Source organism: Miniopterus natalensis, chromosome 1, assembly GCF_054644295.1.
Source record: "Miniopterus natalensis isolate mMinNat1 chromosome 1, mMinNat1.hap1, whole genome shotgun sequence".
Lineage (NCBI taxonomy): Eukaryota > Metazoa > Chordata > Mammalia > Chiroptera > Miniopteridae > Miniopterus > Miniopterus natalensis.
Genome location: NC_142081.1, coordinates 121,543,472 through 121,567,741, shown reverse-complemented (window position 1 = coordinate 121,567,741; position 24,270 = coordinate 121,543,472). Strand labels below are relative to the sequence as shown.

At 35.2% G+C, this 24,270-nt stretch overlaps 1 protein-coding gene across 9 annotated transcripts in view; it reads right to left on the bottom strand.

The window, feature by feature from the left end:
- The window catches only part of MLLT10 (MLLT10 histone lysine methyltransferase DOT1L cofactor), a 240,833-nt gene that overhangs the window by 15,723 nt on the left and 200,840 nt on the right, over positions 1-24,270 (bottom strand). For all 9 annotated transcript variants that reach the window (XM_016224702.2, XM_016224706.2, XM_016224700.2 and 6 more), the window contains one exon: positions 9,615-9,793. In XM_016224702.2, the coding sequence (XP_016080188.2) occupies positions 9,615-9,793 (179 nt within the window). The remainder of the gene's footprint in view (positions 1-9,614; positions 9,794-24,270) is intronic.

Genomic DNA, 24,270 nt, shown 5'->3' with positions numbered 1-24,270 from the left:
AGAATAAAATTCTGAAAAATAATTTCAAAGAATTGAAACACATCTAATATAAAGAAGCTGGGTAACAGGAGAACAAAAGATGTAGGACATTTTGACATGTATAACTGCACACAAGAGACTAAGATGACATAGTAGTTATAACAAGCAAAATATTACAGAGAAAAAATGGTGTTTCTGGAAAGACTCAGGCCCTGACATTATCTCTGGCCTCTATACAACTTATTAAGCAGGAAAATTGGACTTAAAATTCACAGAAAGAGTCTCCTTGATGTAGAATCCTGTCCTTGCTTTCCATTGTTTCAAAGAGCATATTTCACAATTCATACTTTAATGTCTAAGATCAATTGGTCAATTTCTGGGTTTCACTTTTCCTCTTATTAAAGATATGTATACAATGCCAGCATGTCTGTACTGGAAAGTCTTGTTTAACCATCAATTAGCCTTAGTAAAAGGTAAGTCATAATTTTAACCTGAAGATCATACCAGATACTTGCCATGTATATAGTGCTACATACATAAAATACACAATTCATAAACAAAAATATAGTAAGATTTTTTTTTTGCCTCTCCAAAAGTCAAATACCAGGAAATCTTTGCTACTTATAAAACAACTTAGAAAAAGAAAAGTCCAAACAGACAAACAGAAAGACCAGATGTTACCAGAGACATGTGTTAAAATCTCGGATACCTTATACATAAAATTGCCTTTCACAGAGCCAATTTACTCTTACTCTAGACATAATTCTAAAAAGATCAACTATGCATATAACAGATTAGAAGTGGAAAATTAATTAGAAAGAGAAAGAAAAAGTAATATCTTAAGACAGTTTGTTGGCAGCAAGAAGTAACAGCTGACAGCAAGAAAGGAGAGAGAAGAATAGGAGCAAGAATAAACATATTACAGAGTGCTGGTAGGGTGGTGCTCAAAGAACATGGACATCTAGATGCCTTAGCATCTGCACCTTAGCCTTTTGATTCTCCTTTTTCATGTAGTTGTCTTTTGGCTGAATCAGAGCTATTATTATACCAGTTGGACTACTTTTTTTAGTTCAAATTATCAGTTTTATGAGCTGCCTTAGTCTCTTGATAAGAATCAAAAGATCCTAGTCTAATCAGAAATACACCCTTTTCCAGGAAGGGTTCCTTCTGCCAAGGGCCTATATTTACCCTTATTAGCTTCAAATTTCTTGAGGTGGTCTCCAAACTATCTTAGTTTGCATATCACACACTAGGCTCACTATGCTAAAAGATCAAAATGCAAAGTAGTGCAACAGTACAATAGCTGATTCGCATAATGACTATTATTAGGAAAAGGATAAATCATCTTTAGCATAATTCCAAAGCAGCTAAGTATATATTTTATAAAGATGGTAGGCTAAAGTAAATTAATAAAATAATAAACTAAAATGGAAATGCATTCTTTATTATCCTAAATGACCAGTTTTCCAAATTTTCTGAATGGGTAAAAATTATCTGGTAGTTGTTTTTTAAAAAAATTACTGCATTTATCTAAATGGGAAACTTTCAAAAGAGATTTTAAAATGTTATTCATTTTACCAGGTAGAGTTTTGTGGTATATTAAAACATCTACACCACTCTACATTAAAACTCAATTAATTAGCATCATATCATGTTAAGCAGGTAACATGAGCCACCAAAGACCCCACAAATATCTGACACCACTTAGTCTACACTTCTGAAATGTTTAGAATGACTAATGCTGGAAATCCTTAATAACTGTTGGCACCATAGGTAGGGCCAAGAAATCCCCAACATTTTAGTAAAAAGATTCCACAACTTAGTATCAATGAAGGAGGTAAGTGAGAGAGTGGGGAAAAGAAAGACACCTTACTAAGAAGAGTACACATGTAATGTCTGGCAATCTGTAGACTCAAAAACCTTTGTTGTCATTAATAAGTAACATGGGGGATGGAAAGATGTTCATGTGAACCTAAAGAAACTGGTTATGAAGCATAAAAAGCACTGAAAGATTTTATATGAAAGAAATCTGGAACAAGGAATAAAGGAAACCATGCATGGACTTTAAACAATACTATAAAGCAAATTACTAATGTACCATAAGTCTGCTTCAGAAAACCTGGCCAAGAGCAGAAATTCTTTAACTGCAGTTATATAGAATATTCCTACAGTCTTCACTTCTGCAAAAAAATTAGCCCCCTCCCAGTTTTCTTGGTCTACTTTTGTTTTTTTAATATTTGATAGAGACATGAATATAATAAAATTTTTCCACTTTAACTACAACAGCAGCAAAATGTAAGTACTAGGTCATGCAACTGTAGACTAAGGCCAATTTTAGAGGACACAAGAGAGGAGTATAGTAAACAGGACAGTGTGAGTCCCACCAAGGAGGGTTAACCATTACTCAGGTACAGCCCACGGTTGACACATAGAAATGATGGTCCATAGTTACCAGCTTTTCTAATTTTTAATTTTAAATGCTGACAGGAAATTCAAATTTAAAAAATACACATATGAAAACATGTTCCCACAAAATTTTGTACGTGAATGTTCACAGAGGCATTATTCCTAATAGGCAGAAAGTGGAAACAAATCAAATGTCTACCACTTCATAAATGGATTAACAAAATGTGGTTTAAAAAAAAAAGACTGGCAATTCTTTTTAGAGGGAAATACCTACCTTATGATATGTCAATTTTTATCTTGCCCAAGTAAGGAAAATGGCTATGTGGACAGATATCCTCCTTGGATCTACTGGCACTATAAGAATATGAGTTGTTAACATTGAGTGAAGGGTATCCATGACATACGTGAACTCTGTACTGTTTTTGCAACTTTTCTATACATCTAAAATTATTTCAAAATTAGAAGTTAAAACAAAAAGAATATGACTAAAAACAAACTAGGTACTTGCTTTATAGTGTCCTACTGAAATCAAGTCATCTCAAAATGTAAAAACAGGTGTGTTGGATTAGATCAAAGATAAAATACTATATAAAATGATAAAAACATATTGGCATAATAAATTTTTGTTTTATCTTCCAATATATGTTATCTTAGAGAAGTTTTTTTGTTCCCTTCCCCAGATTAATAGTTGAAAGGAACCACTTCCACTCAAGATGTTACATTACACTTACTCTAATAACACTCTTGTAAAAGTATCAAGAAGCATAATTATTTTACAAGATGGAACCAAAAGACAAGCAGAGTAAGAATAAGCTGAACAATTACTGAGGTAAAGCTAAGTTATTCTGAAACAAAATATGTTTAGGTGCCTGAGTCAAAGAATACCCTTAGCAAAGTTCTAACTTACTATGTTAAACATCTAGAAAGATATGTGAGTCTACCAAGACAGTGTTCAAATGCAAAATAAATCAAAGAAATTTAGTGTTTCCTAAGTAGACTAGACTGACAAACCGTGTTAAAATATTAACAAGAGGGAAATTACATTTCAGCTTGAAATGTTCTTGTTAATAGTTTACCTCTTATATGAAATGTCTGCTTATGACCACAGAGAAGTTTTAAAAGAGCTCTCTCAGAGTAAATTGCCAAATTCCTAGGCACTCGGCTCAACCTAAATGAGCTAGTTGTGGAGGGAAAAAGTCAGACTAAGTTTACTCAATTATGTGAATATCAGATTTAAAAGTGGGTATCGTTTTGGTAGATTTATTTCCCCCCCTAATGTTGAAAAAAGCAGAAAAATATGAAAAGAAAATTTAGGTTGGAAACAATAGTAACTATAGGAAAAATTTCACATTTACAAAGTTTCACATCAGTACATCATCTAGAGGTAGATATGAAACTTCAAACTTCACCATCATTCAGGAAGAGGTTATAGCAAGCATGTTTTAAAGTACAATTAAACTGTTAATAAACATTAAAATCAAATGATTCAAACAAGTTCTAAAACACAGTAGCTTTTCCTTCAAGCTTTCCAACCCTGACACGATTTAAAAATACATTCTTCCAAAATTTTGTCAGACTCACTAAACTGAATATTATTTTTAAAAATTCCTATTTCATATATACTATTCAAAGAAAACCTATTTATTATCACTATATCTGCCATAAACCAAGCCATCTCACTTGGGCAAAGTACTTAACCTCTCTGTTGTCAATCTGTAAAAATGGAGATAACAGTACCTACCTCATAAGAATATTGTGAGAACTAGCTGAGTGAATATATGTAAAGGGCTTAAAAGAGTATTTGGCACACAGTAAACCCTCAAATTTTAGCTTGTTATTAAAAAATTATTTTCATAAGTTATTATGGTTTCCATCTTTGCCATTAACTTTGTTAGAGAATATAATCTACCAATTATATTCTAGTTAACATGGCTATACTTCAAAGACTAAAACATAATTTACATAAGAAAAATTTAAAAAGGTATAAATGTTGCCCGGCCGGGTGTGGCTCAGCAGTTGAGCATCGACCTAGGATCCAGGCGATCAGGGTTCGATTCCCGGTCAGGGCACATGCCCGGATTGTGGGCTGCAGCAGATCAATGACTCTCTCATCGTTGATGTTTCTATCTCTTTCTCCCCCTTTCCCTTCCTCTGTCTGAAATCAATAAAGATATGTTTAAAAAAATTAAATTAAATTAAATTAAAATAAAAATAAATAAAAAGGTATAAATGTCTCCTTATGCAAGGATATCTTAATTTATATACAGGGGTGGGCAAAAGTAGGTTTACAGTTGTGAGTATGTGAAACAGTGTTTATTCTTTCATTATTTTTTTATTATTGTATTATTTAGTAATAATAAATAATACAATAATTAATCTACTTTTAGGTTAATTTGTTAACCTACTTTTGCCCACCCCTGTATAATAACATAGCAATACTACAAATATAATGTAAGGATCCAAATATTTTAATGACAATTTATGTCTTTTTTCAATTTGCAAACATAATTTGTTTGACTAGAAAAGCTTCCAGGAAAAATTGGGAAACACTAGAAAGCTTCCTATATTCTCTAACTCAATTCAAACTTTGCACTATGAAATGTATTCTGGTAACAGACCCCATTTCTGTGTCAGCTACCACCACTAAGGCTTTAATACTCAGCATGTGATGAGAGATGAAACCAAGTGTGAACAACTTTCAGGTCCCATGAGTAGGCTGACTGTTAAAGCTGTCAGGTTCAATCGCATCATTCTACATTAGTCAATGCCCCAAACTGCTCCCTAATTGTTAGGAGCTTAACATATTCAAAACCATTGTTTAGGCTAATGCTGAAATGCCCTACAATTGAGTTTCTAATAAAGTAGTGGGAGGGATCAAATTGTAGTTAGACCTTCACTGAACACTCATGATTGGACAACAGGACTACATGGAATAGCAAACGAATTCTAAAGTTTCCTAATTGGTTAATATCTAATCAATATCTTTTGGGGGAAAATTAAGTCCCTAGTACTACAGTAGTTACTGAAATAAGAACTGGAAGAGGCCTTAGTGAACCTAAAATGGGTAAAACTCATATATCTGTGTTAACATGGAATTATGAGTTTTAAAAGAAAAATGTAACACTATTTTTAGCAAAGGAAGTGTTTCTGTACAGTTTTTCTCATTGGTAATCAGGCTGCTTCTGTAACAGTTGAAATTAATTGTGTCCTATAACAATTATAACATCAGTATAATAGCCATTAATTCCAAAGTACATTACAGTTTGTAAAGTCCTTACTTTCATTTGAACTTCATAACATACATGTAAAGCAAGTAGAACAGGTACTTAAAGTTTTCATTTTATGTATGAAAAAAATGATGCCCACAAATTTAAAAGGCCTGTTTACACTAGTTACTAGTCACAGTTATACTAGTGAGTAGCAAAGCTCCTGGAACCCAGAATTTCTGACTCATATTTTGCTATTTTGCATTGTGTCACACAAATAGAAACAGTAAAATTCCTAACAATGCTTTTTAAAGAGATGCCTCTTGACAACGAGGCACATAATTGGGAAATTCATTTTTATGTTACAGATTAGAGTAAACCAGAGAGCAGGCTCAGGAGTCAGACTGCCTTGCTTCCAAACTTAAGTTTTACCACTTACTGGATGTGTGACCTTGTGCAGTTACTTTTAACTTTTTCATCATCCAGGTGATGTTACAGAGCACTGATAAAAAGTTACTTTGCTCAAAATGCTAATTTCCTTAAAATTATAAGTAATTATAAAATTATTTATTGAAACTTTTTTTTGACCAATCAAGTCAGGAGAACTGGCCTGGACAATTCCTTTTTATTAAAGGAATCATCTTTCAAACAATACACACTTTTTTTCTCAAACAGAATGAAAGTGTCGTTATCAGACACATCATCTGAAGGGAAATCAAGGACTACATCTAAGGCAACTCCCCAAAACACCCCCCCCCAAAGTTATGCTATTGGAAAACAAAATATTCAGAGCTGACTGAAGTAAGTCCCACAGAAATCTACGAAACATTAGTCACTATACTGTACCTTTAAAATACTTAAATATCTTCATTTACTAAACATCATATAAACCTTGGAAGTTCCTTTATTTAAATTATTTAAAAATCTGTATCCTTCTTATAACAGCAACAGAGAGTTGACAATGAACCATGATTATCTACATGAACTCTATCCAAAAGCAAAACCTAGAATGCAGAATATATTAGAATACAAATTTTTTTCATTACATTCAGCCTTAAATTTTTTGTTAAAGGAATCATCCTTCAAACAATAAGCACTTGCATTCTCCCAAAGACAGAACAGAATGAATATAGAACTAGGAAACAGAAGGGAATTTGAAAGGCAAAATGGAAAATTAATGGCAGACCCACAGAAACTAATTTATACTTGTACTCATGATACAACAAGGGCAGAGCACATCATTAAGAAAATCACACGGACAGTAGTCCTCTGTTCCAATAATGTAAAAGAACTATAACTATATTGCTGATATCTGTGAAAGAATAATTATTCTAAAAACAAGTATATGGAATAAAACATAATGATTTAACACTGAAGAAAATAAAGCTGAGTTACTCAACATTTTTAAAAAGGTTTTTTCAAATCAGAGCACTGAACATCAGATACCCCCCCATCCCCACCATTAACACACAAAAATGTCTCCTTTTGTTCCCATTAAAAGCACAAATCTATTCCCAGTTTTAATTTCTATTAGTTTCCTGATCTTACCTCCCTGACCACTTTGCAGGGGACAATTCTTAAGACAGCAAATAATCCAAACAAGAGGCCTATCTAAAACCAAGGCCAGAAGATCAAGAATGACCTCTGGATTTTTCCTGCTGACACCAAGCCAGTCACTAAAAATTACAACTTTCATTAAGTTTTTTGGGGAGGAGGCAAAACATTATTCAAATTTAACATTTCTATCCTTTGACTTATATATCATGGTTTTCTTAACAACTGTAACAAGACTTCTATAATTACATTTTAAATACTGACCATTTTAATTTACCTTATAACACTGCTCTCTTAATTTTAAATCAACTACCTATAAAGAAACCCTATATAAAAGGCTAGGATCTGATTATCTAAACATAATGATGTGTGTGACTTGAAAACAAACAGGGCCTATATGAAAATTATACCAGAAATAAACTTTTGTCATTTTGAAAAGAAGATTCAATTACTAAGTACATCATAATTTTAAGGAGACCTATCTAAACATTCAATTTATTCTAAACATTTTTGTATCTTTTCCCTTGTACACTGCCTAGAAAATTCACATTTTGCACATTCAATACCAATACTATTGTCTCAGGCAGCTAAATTGAAGTAGTTATGCTCTCAGTTCAACTGAGAGGTCAACGTGCCTCAGTTGCCTAGAGACTGATGGTTGCTACAGCAGCACCAGATAAGCCAGGCTAAATAAGCTCCAGCTTGAAGGCAGAAAGCCTTTACTGCTGGACAGAAACATAGATGCAGTTGTCTCAGCATGTAGCATTTGAGTCTAACTGGCTGATCACATTTATAAGAGACGCATCTTACTGAAACATGGAAAGAGGATAAACCGTAAAGATTTTAATTGGACTGAATCCTGGATTTCTTGCAACTATGATTTCTTTGTTCTTTAGTTGAGTCATATGTTAAGTGGAATTTTCCCTCTAGCTATAAATTTCTCTTTACCACCACTTCCCCCATCGACCTCCCTAAAGCCAACCCCTAAAACCACAAACATAATGAATAAGAAGAAATGAGATTTTTGCTTAAATCAGCCTGGAATTAACTGGAGAGTAATTGAAACAGACTTTTATAAAGAAAGAAAAGAAAAATGCATCGTGAAAATGTTCATGAGACTTAATCTAAGAATATAAAGCTATCAACAGCATATGGCTACACTTAATTAAAATTAAAAGAGATAAAATAAAAACAGATAAAACTATTTATCCTTTCACCCTCTCTATCCCCAAACCCCTATTATTATGGCTACTTCACTAAGGCTAGTGAAATAAGCTAAAGAAGAACTCTCCTAAAACAGTCAAACTCCCCTTATTCATGTTGAGAGGTTCACCAAATAGTTAACTTTCATTTTCAAAGATAATACCACTAATTATGCCATTGATTTTCTGTGCTGAATTTTCTGTTGTTTATTCTAATATGTAACCTAATTATAATAGTGATGGTTTATAATGCACCATTATAGACTTTAAAAATAACAATGCTGTGCTTTATATACAGCTTACAGAAAATACTGGAAAAGTGTATACATTCTAAAGGCTCATACAATGAAAATTATGAATATATACATAAAGCATAAGGTTACAGCAAGTTACAAACATCTACTTAACTAGTTATTTGTAATTTATCACTGTTATAATTTTCTCAAAATGTTAACACATTTACTACTAGAGCTTTGAATAAAAGTAAAATAATAAAGAATTCCAAATAAACAAAAAAATATATACTTTAGGAATTTTAATATATCACCTTTAGGGAAATGTGGGGGTGGGGGTGGGCTGGAGAAGGGGTGTGTATGTGTATGTCTGTGTGTACATAGCTTTGCCCATTTACTGTCCTTTTTATGTAATTCAAGATGATGATTTTTCTAATTTGACTCTTGCTTTTAAAGCATTCCTGTAGACTAGGTCACCTATCAAATAACAGATTGAAACTGGAGGAAAGGATAAATAAAAAACCAACAACACAGTCACCATTATTTACAATATTTATGAACATTTCTTCTCTCCTACTAGGAGGACGGCCATATAGAACTTAATGGGATCATTCACTCTTTATTCTTTATTCTCCTACACTGGTTTTCAAAAATTTAGACAACAGATATTCATACATTATTTGTGTGGGTTTTGAAATTATAAATGGAATTTTTAAAACCACAAGCCCAAAACTGGTTCACAGTTCTTTTAAAAAGTCCAACTGTCTGAAAGAATAAAAGCTCCCCCACAAATTACTACTTTATATCGTTAGAAAAAAATTTAGAAACTCAGAAATTGAAAATAATCAGTTGGTGGCACCATATTCTTTTGTCTTCTCTCATGAGTATCATGTAAAAATGTCTATGATTTCCACTAACATGTCATTACAAATTTAGATACTTTATAAACTCCTATAGGAAGCCCTGTCTCATTTTTCTCTCTCCTCCAAACTTTCAAAACTGATAACCCGTCTTCATGTTACTTTATAATGTACCTGAGTTGTAGCAACAGCAGGGGTTGCAGATGATGCCACTGATGGGGACAGAGCTCCCACTTGTTGCAAATGCCCAGAAGACTGCTGAGGTAAATGAGAACTGGAGACAGGAGTACTAGATCCTGAGCCAGATACTACATTTGGAAATGATACTGCTACATCATTGCTGTTATAAATACCTGAAAGAAAAGAAATATTTTATAACTTAGCAGTGAAATTTGTCACAGACATACATTAATCAATAATCAATGAATCATTTCCTCCTGATCCCTCCCCCAATGACAAATTTTATTAGTGGTGGTAATAAAAAATAAATAAATAAAATACCAGTAACTAAATAAATAAATACTGATTTTTCATAAAACATGTTTCTAAAAGAACCCAAGTCTTTATTTATACATACATACATACATACAGTGCTTTGTAAAAATAATAACAAGGATTTTAGGAACTCCTAACAGTAAGGAAATGTTTCTTAAGTAGAACAAAGCAATTAGAGTTGCTTAAAAAGTACCTGGTAAGCCTTTCAAAATGCAGATACTAAAGGCCCCAGAACTCATGATTAAGAGGAGGTGAAATGGGAAGAGACTTTATTTTAAAAAGGTCACCCATGCTACAATGTAGAAAATAAAATGGAGTAGGACTAGACTTGAAATTCAGAGACCAATAAAGAGGCTGATGACATTGTGGGACACAGCTGTGAGAATAAAGAATATAGATGGATTCTAGGGATATTAAGGAGGTAGAATAGACAGGGCTGTATGACTGGCTAAATGGGGTGTTCAAGTTGGGGTTAGGGTGGAGGGTTACAGAGGGTTATGGGATAATCATGGCATGGACTACTGGGTGGGTGGTAACAGTCTCTTCAAGGAACAAAGAACACAGTGGCACCACGGTGAAAGCTAGAAAGAAAGGGGGAAATGATAGTGGAAGCAAGTCATTCTAAAAAAGTGGGTGGGAAGGGGAAGGAGAGGGAAAATGAAAAAAAGAGAAAACAAGGAGTTACTAAAAAAATAATAATAATAAATAATAATAATAATAGTTTGTTTTGTGTTGTGTTGTGTTTTGTTTTTTTTAAGATGGGAGATCATGGCCCTGGCCGGGTAACTCAGTTGGTTAGAGCATCATCCTGACAGGCCAAGGTTGTGGGTTCAATCCCAATCAGGGCACATACAAAGAATCAACCAATGAATGCATAAATAAGTGGAACAACAAACTGACGTTTCTTTCTCTCTCTAAAAATCATTAAAAAAAAAAAAAAAAAGATGCGAGGTAACGAAGAGCACACAGAGAAATAGAGGATCTCTGCAGATAAAGGAGATGAGATTATTTATAAATCAGTGGGGTTCTCAACTAGGGGTGATTTTGTTCCATAGAAGAATCTAACAATGTTTGAAGGCCTTTTTGGCTGTCAAAACTAGGGATTGCTACTGTATCTAGTACATAGAGGCAATGGATCTTAGAATGCCCAGGACAACTCCTCCCAATTAAGAATTATCTGGTCCATAGTGTCACTAGTGTGGATGTTGAGGAATCCTGTTATAAACTAAGGCTTTTGATAGAGTGGGAAGAAATAAGATCCTTAGAGCTTGACACTGCAACAAGAGGAAAACAGAAAAAAATGAACATAAGGGGACTACAGAAAAAAAAAATCTTTTTGAAGGTAACAATAGTTATTATTATATCAACAGTACAATTTACTTTGTTCTAAAGAACATAAATATTATTGATTCATAGTAAATAAAAGCACCCATAATCTTCAAACAAGGAGAATAAAAGAATTGGGACATTATAAAGTCCTTACAACTATAATTGAGGCTTCTAAGATATCTACAGTTCCTCCAGAAAAAAAACGTAATTTATTCATTCAACAAATGCATCCATTACGCAATCATCTGAGAGCTCACGGTTTGCCAGACATTATTCTAAGCCCTGGAGATATATACCCATTCAAGATATGTGGTCTCCGCCTTCAAGAAACTCAGTGGAAAAAAAGAGACAATAACAAAAGACTGTGAAGAGTGATAGAAACATCCTCAGGGGGCTATGAGTGCATATAAAGGGGAATCTAACCCAGACCTGGGGCAGACAGGGTAGGGTGAGGCCAGTCAAAAAAACTCACTGGAAGAGGCGGGTAGCTGCCTTTAAAGCTATAAAACAGAGGCAAAGGGTGGTTTGAGGAAGAAACATGCAACAGAGAGCAGGGTAAATTCTTTAGAACTTATAAGTACCATTTGTATAGAAATGAGGCAAAAAAATAAGCAGGAAACAAGTCAAGAAGAACATTAAAAGTTAAAATGTTAAAAGTTTAAAAATTTAGAGACAATAGGAAACTACTGAAGGACTAAACAGAAGCTTGGTGTGATCATATTGGTGTTTAAGTAGAACATCAATCACTGGCACAGGCAGAGAACAGATTAGGGGAGATATTCAAAAAAAGACCAAGAAAGCTATTAAGGATTACTACAATAATACTGATGAGCAAAAAATAGGGATTAAACTAACTAAGGTAACGGCAGTAAAGAGACATTACAAAGGCAAAGTTCATAGGACTGATAACTAATTAGACCTGAAGAATAAAAAAGTAGGAAGACACAGGAATGACTTAAGCACCAGTAAAATGGCGAGAGTGGTGATACCAGTCACTAAAGCAGGAGTATTGAGAATATCCAATTACTATCTGGTTACTATTAAGTCACTAGCAAAATAGCATAATGAGGTAAATATCACTTTCACCTTACATATGATCAAACATTAGTGTAAAGAAAGAACCTGAGGTGTTTGCAGCTGAAGCACCACCTCATGCTCACTGAGCTCCAACTGAAGGAGAAGAGGGGTAAGTAAGGAGATTTCTATACCGTGGCTCATACAAAGTGGACTGTCTGCAAATTGACCAGTGGTAAAGCACCAGGAAGTAACTGGCTACAAAAGCTGTTCCCAAGGTGGGCCTTCTATTGGAGGGGTGTAGAAACTTCATGTTACAGGCCTGGTACCATGGCACTCCATGAAATTAAATGTTATCAGAAGTCCACTGAATTTCTGATTTGCAAACTTCCCTTCTAGCATCTGGTGCAAGAAATTGCTCAGGATTTCAAAACAGATTTGCGCTTTCATGGTGCAGCTATTGGTGCTTTGCAGTAGGCAAGTGAGGCCTGTCTGACTGGCCTTTTTGAAGACACCAACAATTATGCCAAAAGACATCCAGGTAGCATACCATATACGTAGAGAACGTGCTTAAGAATCCACTATGATGGGAAACATTTCATTCTTTAAAAAAAAAAAATTCTCTTCTTCCTGTTATTGGCAGTTCTAAACATTAGGTATTTTTTCCCCATAGAATCAAGAGGTACTTAAGTATATGATTATAAATGAAAAATAGGGGACAGAAATCAGGTATTGGCAGTTTTTCCACTTTTATTTGTGTTTTTAAAATATGTTTTTATTGATTTCAGAGAGAGGAAGGGAGAGGGAGAGAGAGAGAGAGAGACACACATCAATGATGAGAGTCATTGATTGGCTACCTCCTGCAAGCCCCATACTGGGATTGAGCCCGCAACCTGGGCACGCGCCCTGACAGGGAATCAAACCGTGATCTCCTGGTTCATGGGTCGATGCTCAACGACTAAGCCACACTGGCTAGGCTGTGTGTGAATTTTTAGAATATAAATGTGGGCACATAAAAAATTAATGTTAGTCAAAATGTTTCAGTGAACAAATTTCAGCAATTCAACTTTATAACAATTATAAATAAACCTGTTAAATTTTTCTGGACAATGCCGGCATTTGGAGTTTTTAAAAAACAAGTACATATATATGTATATTTTAATCTTCAACCAGGAATATTTTTTCCATTGCTTTTCAGAGAGTGGAAGGGAGAGAGACAGAGAGAAACACAGAGAGAAACACCAATGTAAGAGAGAGACACATCGATTGGTTGCCTCCCACACATGCCCTGACCGGGGCCGGAGATCGAACCCACACCGAGGCTTGTGCCTTTGGCAGGAATCAAACCCAGGACCCTTCAGTTCAAAGGCCAATGCTCTAACCACTGAGACAAACCAGCTAGGGTAACAAGTACATTTCTTACTGATGGAACTATATGGTGTTTGTAGCATTTTTTAAAAAGTCCTCACCCAAAGATATGTTTTTATTGATCTTTAGAGAGAAAAGGGAGAGAGAAACACTGATGCCCCAACTGGGGATCGAACCCACAACCTAGGTATGTGCCCTGACCTGGAACTGAACCTGGAACCTTTTGGTGTACAGAATGATTTTCTCCAACCGAGCCACCTGGCCAGGGCCGGTGTTTGTTTGTAGCATTTTTATCACATAGTAGATGTCCCATCCATTCACTATACTTTCCTGAGTTGTCCTACATACAAGTATATGTTTTTAATGTTTTCTGTCTTCTGTGCTGTTCCTGTAAGTTTGCTATTAAAATACACTAAACTATAGAAAAAAAAATAAAGTAACTTGCTTAATGACCTAGTAGGTGGTAGAATCAGGATTCAAACTCACAGCTGTCTGATTCTATATCTGAAATCACTTCCTAATACAAGTTTAAGGTTCAGGTTGATCACTGTGGTCTTTGAGATACCTATGAACACAGAACTCTTATATAGTCTAAAATAGGATAAGATGAACCTAAAAATAAAACTTGGCAGAAAAGTCAGGTCTAGAGATACAAATCTAGGAATTAAAAGCATAGTAAAGTTACAACAAGTAAACATGAAAACTCAAAGCTTTCTGTTGGTGTGCACCATGTTTGACAATTTTAACTAGTTCATATTTAGAAACATGGAAATCTTACAAAACTCTAGATTTCTAATTTCTCGTGGCAAACTGAAGCTCTGTCAACACTGGATACTATAGTACTCTGAAATAACAACAATCTGCTGAAGCTTTGGGTAGACGCAGATTCTTTAATCCACCAAAGTCCCATTATTCCTTATTCTTCACCTCTTCTTCATTCATTATTGATTCATTTTTATCTTCACCTGAGGATACTTTTCCCACTGATTTTTAGAGAAAGTGGAAGGGAGGGAGGAAAGGGGGGAAAGAGAAACATTGACGTAAGCAAGACACATTGATTGGTTGCCTCTGGCAAGCGCCCTGACTGGGGCCAGGGATTGAACCTGCAACCCAGGTACGTGCCCTTGACTGGGAATTGAACCCGAAACCCTTCAGTGTGCGGGCTGATGCTCTAACCAGTGAGCCACACCAGCGAGTGCCATTATAGATTTTTTAATCCACCAGAGTCCCATCATTCCTTATTCTTCACCTCTTCTTCATTCACTTATATAACCTATCTGGCCCCAATAAGTATTTGATTTACAACTCCTGATATGAAAGTAGGTCAAAGTCAAGGAATGGAAAAATGAGACCACCCAGGGAAAGTTCTTAGCATGATCAAGAGGAAAGGACCAAAGATAAAAACCTAGGGAATATTACCATTTAAAGGGTAGACAATAAATAGTAAATAAATAAATAAAACAAAAATAAAAGGCAAACAAAAAAAGACCACAAAGAACAAAATTTAAAAACTAAGAAACTCTTAGAAACTGCTTGGAGGATTTCAAAGGAAAGGTCCAATGATCCTATTGGTCATTTAAGGTTAAGGCCAGAAAAAGGTGTCACTAAATGTGACAATAAATCTTGGCAACATAACTCTTATAAGGTTGCCTGTGAAGAACAGAAAAGAGATAGCATATAAATGAAGCAAATATCTATAAACCTTATATTCCAAAGGACAGGCACATAGCTGAGAAAAATTTTTTTTTAATTTTTACCCCATAGCTCATTTACCAAATATTTATTGAGGTTCTTACTATAAAAAAGGCACTGAAGATCGCAAAGAACAGAAAGAAATTCTGCCTTCAGAGAACTTACAGTCTCATAACAGAGCTAATCAGTACTCATAAACTACTGATACAGGATAGAAATGCTAGATACAATGAGAAGGACATATGCCATGAAGGATGATTTCAGTTCAGAAGAACAGACTGAAGTGGAAAAGTTCCAGCGAGAAGTACTTAATGAACTCTGCTTTTTAAAAGTTCCTTGAAAGGTAGAATGATTAGCTGTTTTTTTTTAATGGTGAAAATCATACTATACATGGAAATCTCCCACTTCTATTACTAAAAGACAAATGTTAGTTGGAGGCAGCATCTCTGAAATTCTTCTTTTCTATAAAACCAAGATAATAGCTACCTTAAAGGCTTTTATTTGAGAATATCCTTATAAAGACTGCAGCAATTCCTAATACACAATAAGTTTCCATAAATGGCAGCAATCGCTATTTTATTTTATTTTTATTTTTTTTAAAAATATATCTTTATTGATTTCAGAGAGAGGAAAGGAGGGGAGAGAGAGAGAGAGAAACATCAATGATGAGAGAGTCATTGATCAAGCCCGCAACTGGGCATGTGCCCTGACTGGGAATCGAACCCCAATCGCCTGGATCCTAGGTCAACGCTCAACCGCTGAGCCACGCCCGGCCGGGCAGCAATAGCTATTTTAGAGTTAATGCTCTAATTAAAATTTTATCTTTAAGTCAGGAAAGTACAGTATTATAATTGTCAGGTCCTCTAATGTCCCTACTACACTTTGAAAACTATAAATACCATTACCACACACAACAATATATAATAAAAGTACAATACTGAGAAGCAAAACTGTGGTGACCGAGGACCTTCAAGCTCAAACTTAATTTGTTTTAAACATGACCTAAATGGGAAAGCGCATAGCTAAACGTGTAATGAAGTGATCACACTTTGAAACTGTGTCTGGTACTCAGGTTACTGCTATAAAAGAACAAATCAAAATTTTCCTTTCCTATCAAGACATGAAAGCATAAAATTCTAAATCTTTTTTTGAAAATGAGAATCATTGACACCTCAACTCCTTCATACCTCAGCTATAACTGGTACAGCATAAGCAGTTTACTAAGACCTCTATATCTTTTTTCACATGGCAAATAAGCTTCCTTACATTTTTCTGTACCTTCTTTCTATTTAACTTCACTCAATTTCCACCTTTTTACAAGTTACATGCTATTCCAATCCAAATCAAGGTGACACTCATCAAATTAAATAGAACTGAGTCCTGCAATGCACAGCTCTATGAAAATACCCTGAAATTCATCTGTTAAGGATAGAGAGTAGAAACACAGATGCAGAATCATAGGGTGGCCAGTGACATAATGATTCACTCATTCATTCATTAATCCATTCATCCATTCATCTATCTATCCACCTAACAAACAAATAATTATTAGGAGACAGGCACTGTGCTAGGAGCCAGGAATAAAGTAGGTAAACAAGACAAGATCTCTGCTCTCTAGAAATTTACAACTTAATAAGGGAGGCAAATACTAAAACAAACAGGTGACTATAAATTGTGACAGGTACAATGATAGAAGACAAAAGGGTCCCATGAGAGTGAAATATTAGGAAGAAGAAAAGAGTCATCTAAAGAAATGACACTAAAGCGATGACCTAAAAGTTAAGTTGGTAGAGTTAAGTAGAAAAGCTTGTTCAAAAGATAAGGAAAAAGAATAAACAGATAATGTGGCTAAAGTATAGTGGAGAGAGTGGTAGAAGACATGGCTGGAGAGAGGGAAGTCGCAGATCTCACAGGACCTTGTAAGCCATGTAAAGGTATTTACAATTTATGTTAAGATTAATAGGAAGACACCACCAACAAAGAACATGACTTAAGACATTCATTTAAATGATCATCCCTCTAATTGCTATGTAGCAAATGAACTGAAAGAGGGAAGAGTGGAAACAGAAAGATCATTTAGGGGGTAATTCCATAATCTCGATGAAAAGATTATGTACATCTGGACTATGGCGGTAGTGGTAACTGAACAAGAAAAAAGGGAATCTAGAAGTTGGAATCACCTAAACTTGATGATAAGCTATATTTGGTAGATAAAGAACAGTACTATGAATGAATCCCAGGTTTCTGGCTGGTGATCAGAAGTGCCATTTACTAAAGATGATGAAAAACGGAACAGGAAGAATGGATCAGGAAGAATGGATAAAAGTAAAAAAAACTGGTTTAGGACTAAGTCTTCTTCAAGACTTCCGACATTTCAAGAATAGTTAGTGAGGGAAATTTGTAAAGAAAACTGAGATCACTAGAGTAGAAAGAAAACCATGAACGCAGTGCTACTGAAATCAAGAAAAGAAAGTCCGAAGAAAGGCAGGACACCCATCAGCTGTATCACACAATGCTGAAGGCTAGTTAAGAAACAGATTGAAAACTCCATTGGATCTGGAAACATCAAGACAGATATTATCTTAGGATGAACAGTATAGTGTGGGCAGAGCCAAGAAAACATTGTTTAGACCTAAGCTACTTTTAGTATGCCCACTTGAGTTACATAAAATCAATATATAAGACAGAAGTATACTTCTGCAGTGACAAATATTACTGTTCACCAACCAGAGTTTCTGCTTCCCAGTTTCAAACTGCCTGGAAGGCCAAATCAGTACCACATCAAGTTGCTCATTCAACAAAGAGTAAATGAATGGGATAGTCTTGAGGAATATTTAACGAAGCAGATGATTAAGCCTGGTAAGTTATGTCTAACCCACATCCCAAGAGACTAAATATTCTTTTCTAATGGTTAATGTGTGAAATAGTTTAAAAGTCCAAATCCTGCTCTCTCATGCAAATAACAACCTCTATGAACATAATACACCTCATCTATAAGATGAAGATGGTACCAATGATTTCATATGGCTGGTGAAAGGATTAGCTAATATATGTAAAGCATACATCAATATTATTAGTATACTGTCTACCATACAGTAAGAATTTCATAAATAGTAGCCATATTATTAAAGGAGAAACAATGTCTATTAATGTTCAAAGAAATAAATAGGATAATATATATAATAATAGAAAGCTTCCATTGTTAATGTTGCCTTTATGTCCCTTCCCTTTGGCGACTAACGAATAAACACTTAGGATATTCTGTATCTTGGCTTTCCCTTTCTAGATTCTAGAGTATGTCTCTATATGATGAACACGTTCATTATTCAGAGAGGGTAAAATAAAATATGTTGAGAAAGTAAGGGGAAGGAGGATGGGGAGGTGGGGAGGTGGGGAGGGAAGGTGTTTACAGTAAGAAGAAGTCTCAACAAAAAAATATGCTAAGAGGTCATCTAAGATGAAAACTGAAAAATACCTACTGGACTTGGCAATGTAAAAACTATTCCTGACCTGAGTGAAGTACTAGTACTAGAAGCCAGTATGAAGTGGTTTAAAAATTCAATCAACAAGAGAGTTTCTGTTTCTGGCAATGAGGCAAACTGAACAGCCTAAGATCCTTCCTAATTAAAACCTAAGAATGAATAGCTAAGCCCTCAGAAAGTAAGAGAAATCCTTAGGGGTAAAAATGGGGGACATCTGTAATAGTGTCAACAATAAAGAATAAAATAAAGAAATTAACAATAAAATACATGTCTCAAGTGAAAAAAGAAGAGGAAAAAGCTTTAATAGGTGGTCCAAGAGGAGCCAGCCTATGTCAGTAACCTAGGAGCTTTGGCTTTAATTCCCACAAGGAAAAAGAGATGGGACTTTGGATCTCAAAAGGATGGAAAGTTGAAACTGTTGAGAATCCATTTATACCCTTTTAGGGGAAAGGTAGCACCATCACCCAAAACTCACAAAATCTAAATATCACAAGATAGGGAGAAAATAAGGATGCTTGCCCAATTTGACCTGAGTTCTGAATAGGGAATAAAAAGTCTGCCCCGAGAATTTATGGCCATAGCTTTGGGCTGAACTTACACAATGTGCCTGGCCTGGTAAATTCCAAATATTGAATTAACGTAAGAAGGGGTCAGGTGTACTGTCACTTGAGTACAAAGTAAACACAAAACCTCTCTGAAGGGATAAATCCTCAATTCAGGCTATAAAATGAGTTCACAATCCAATATTAGAAAACACAGAAGGAAAGAATTCCTTTGAACACAAGTTAGCAGACATAAACATTAAAAATGAACATCTTCCAAGAACCTTAGAAAACAGAAACAGCAAATAAAAGTTATGAGATAAATACTTTAAATTACTATGAATCTAAGAGGAGGAATCAAATATGTGAGGAAAAACACAACACTCTAGCCCAGCCAGTGTGGCTCAGTGGATTAAGTCATCCTATGCACAAAGAGGTCACTCTTTCAATTCCGGGCAGGGCACATGCCTGGGTTATGGGCTGGATCCTCAGTAGGGGGAGTGCAGGAGGCAGCCGATCGATGTTTCTCTCTCTCATTGATGTTTCTATATCTCTCTCCTTCTTCCTTGCTCTCTAAAAATCAATAAAAACGTATTTTTTTAAAAAACAGAAACAAACAACACTCTATAAAAAAGAGGAACATGAGATACTGCTATGATAGGCGGATTTTAAGGCTGTCCTCCCAAGTTACCCATTCCTTGGTTATTCAAACACTAATCTAGGTACTACTGTGAAGAGACTTGGCAGATTGAATTAAGCTGCCAACTGATTAGCTGATCACTTTAAAATGGGTGGATTATCCTGGATTATGAGGGTGGGCCCTGTGTAATCACAGGAGCCCATAAAAACAGAAGAGGGGCAAAGTCAGTGGGATACGTAACAGAAGAGAAACCAAGAGACATACAGGAGAAGGGGAAGTCAGAGAGATTCTAAGTGTAAAAAGGATTCAATTCACCTTTGCTGGTTCTAAAATGTAGAGGACACATGTGCAGGGACGGAAGAGAAGCCTCTAAGAGCTAAGGAAGGCCCTCAGCTGACAGCCAGAAAGGAAATTTTAACCTCAGTCTTGTAACTGCAAGGAATAAACTACATTCTAAAAAAAACCTGAATGAGTTTGAAAGTTATTATTCCCACATAATAACAGCTCAGCTGGCCACCTTGATTTCAGCCTTGTGAGACTCTAAGCAGAGAAACCAGCTAACCCAACCTAGACTTCTGTGTGCTAATACATTTGTATGGTTTTGAAATGCTAATTTTGTGATAATTTGTAATGGAAACAGTAGAAAACTAATACACTTGCAGTGCCAGAAAGTAAGAGAGTGTTCAAAAAATAATGAGGGCATATAAAAAGACGTAGAGCAGCACTGGCTTGCAGACCAAAGGGTCTCCAAAGGGTTAAGGGGTTTAATCGCAGGCCAAGTCGGGGCTTGTACAGGAGGCAACCAAAATTGATGTCTCTCTCACATAGTAGATGCTTTTCTCTCCCTCTCCCTTCAATGCTCTCTAAAAATCACAGGGAAAGTATCCTCATGTGAGGATTAAAAAAAAAAAAAAAAAAAGGACATGGAACTGAAAACGATTTGAGCATCATAACAGATGGATTATAACCCGTATTACTGATATAAACTGCAAGTTTGATTAGGAATGGGATATTTATGTGGTCTCACAGTTTATTCCAAAAAATACTTACTAATTATTAAGTGGAAAGGATAACCTTTTCATTGGAAAAGTCTGATTATGTGCCACCTGAAAAGATGCAATAATAGATCACTTCTATGATATCCTGTTTCAAAAAATAACCTGAGTCTAACAATAAAAAAATAAACCAAATCCAAAATAACTAGCCCATAACCTTCAAAAATGTTGATATAACTGTCAAAACGTAAATGGAATCTGAAGACACGAAAGATGGTAGTAATATGGTAATGTTTATTTCCTATTTTTGACAGTTGTACTGTGACTTTGTAGGAGAATGTCCTTGTTTGTAAGGAATATTTAAGTGTTCAGGGCTGGATGGGGTACTGCGTATACAATATACTCTCAAATTGCTTAGGAAAATAAAAGTTCTCTATACTAGCAACTTTTCTGTAAGTTTGAGACTATTTCAAAATAAAAATTTTTTTGGATGTGAGAAAAGAGCTACACATTCTTAAAAACAAGAAAGAAAAAAGAAAAACAAAATGTGACCCAGTCAATTTTAAAAAGGTTCATAAAGAATTACTAAAATTGAAAAACATGTTCACTAAAATTCTTTACTGAATAACCAGGTGAAACAAATTAACAGAGCTAAAAAAAAATAATGAATAAACAAAAAAGATCAAAAGAAATAACCCACTCTCAGCAAAGTGGGAATAGAGAGATCATACTTCAACATAATAAAGGCCATATATGAAAAACCTACAGCCAACATCATACTCAATGGGCAAAAACTAAAAGCATTTCCCCTAAGAACAGGAACAAGACAGGGTTATCCACTTTCACTACTCTCATTCAACATAGTACTGAAAGTCCTAGCCACAGTGATCAGACAGGAAGAAAACATAAAAGGCATCCAAACTGGAAAGGAGGAAACAAAACTGTCATTATTCGTATATGACATGATACTGAACATAGAAAAATCCTAAAGACTCCACCAAAACACTACTAAATTTAATAAATGAATTCAGCAAGGTAGCAGGATACAGAATTAACACCCAGAAATCGATGGCATTTTTATACACCAATAATGAACTCTCAGAAAGAGAAACTAAAAAAACAATCCCATATACTGCTGCAACTATAAAACTAAGATACCTAGGAATAGACTTAACCAAAGATGTAAAAGATCTGTATTCGGAAAACTACTGGACACTGAAAAAAGAAAGAGAGGAAGATATGAACAAGTGGAAAAAATATACCATGTTCATGAACTGGAAGAATTAACATCATTAAAATGTCGACACTACCCAAAGCAATCTATAAATTCAATGCAATCCCTATTAAAATACCAACAGCACATTTCAAAGATCTAGAACAAACACTATGAAAATTTATATGGAACTAAAAAAGACCCTGAATAGCCATGGCAATCTTGAGAAAGAAGAACAAAGTTGGAGGGATCACAATACCAGATATCAAGTTATACTACAAAGTGACTGTAATCAAAACAGCCTGGTACTGGCACAAGAACAGACAGATAGAATAATGGAACAGAACAGAGAACCCAGAAATTGACCCACGCCATTATGGTCAATTAATATTTGACAAAGGAGACAAGAATATATAATAAAGACAGTGTCTTCAATAAATAGTCTTGGGAAAAGTGGATAGGTATATGCAAAAAAATGAAATTAGACCACCAACTTACACCATATGCAAAAATAAACTCAAAATAGATAAAAGACTTAAATGTAAGATGTGAAAACATAAAAATCCTAGAGGAAAACATAGGCAGCAAAATCTCAGACATCCCCTCGTAGCAATATGTTTGCCAATACATCTCCTAGGGCAAGAGAAACAAAGGAGAAAATAAACAAATGGGACTGCATCAAAATAAAAAGCTTCTGCACAGCCAAAGAAACCATCAACAAAACGAAAAGGGAGCCTACTGTATGGGAGAACACATTTGCCAACAACACATCTGATAAAGGGTTAACATCCAAAATATATAAGGAACTCATACAACTTAACAAAAGGAAGACAAACAATCCAATTAAAAAATGGGCAAAGGACCTAAATAGACACTTCTCCAAAGAGGACATACAGATGGCTAAGAGATATATGAAAAAATGCTCAAAGTCACTAATCATCAGAGAGATACAAATTATAACCACCATGAGGTATCACTTCACACCTGCCAGAATGGCTGCCATCAACACATCAACGAATGACAAGTGCTGGCGAGGACGTGGAGAAAGGGGAACCCTAGTACACTGCTGGTGAGAATGAAGACTGGTGCAGCCAGTCTATGGAAAGCAGGATGGAGTTTCCTCAAAAGATTAAAAATGGAGCTGCCATTTTACCCAGTTATCCTACTTCTAGGAATATATCCTAAGAAACTCGAAACACCAATCAAAAGGAACTTATGCACCGCTATGTTCACAGCAGTGAAATTTATAATAGCTAAGATGTGGAAACAGCCCAAGTGACCATCAGTAAATGAGTGGATAAAAAGCTGTGGTACATTTACACCATGGAATACTATGTAGCTGTACAAAAGAAGGATCTTTTATCCTTTGGGACAGCATGGAGAGAATTAGAGAGTATTATGCTAAGTGAAATAAGCCAGTCAGAGAAAGACAAGTACCACATGATCTCACTTATATGTGGAATGTAATAAAATAAACTGATGAACAAAACGGATCTCAGAGACATAGAAGCATGGAACAGACTGAGGGATCTCAGAGGGAAGGCAGGGGTGGAGGAGTGGGTGGGGAGAGATTAATCAAATAACTTATATGTTTATAAGCCTAACCCATGGACACAAACATTGGTCTGGGGAAGGCCTGGGGGTGGGGTGGATGCAGGGTGGAGGGGATCAATGGGGGTCAAAAAGAGGACATCTGTAATATTTTCAACAATAAAGATTAAAAGAAAGAAAAGAAATTACCCAGATATAGCATAGAAAAATTAAGAAATGTAAAGTATGAAAGAGTGATTAAGGAACACGAAGGACACAATGCAAGGCCATATATGTCTACCAAAAATTCCTAAAGAATATAAAAAACAGGAAGAAGCATATTGTAAAACATAAGGGCTATAACTGTTTCCAGAATTGATTGAAGACACAAATTCTCTCAAGAGGAAGCACAAGAAGTTCCAAGAATAAAGTTAAATAGAGACATAACTGCCCAAAACAGAGAGAGGATCTTGAGTGGGTAGGGTAGAACAGTTTGAGGGGTAGACAAATAGGAATGTGAAATTTTAAAG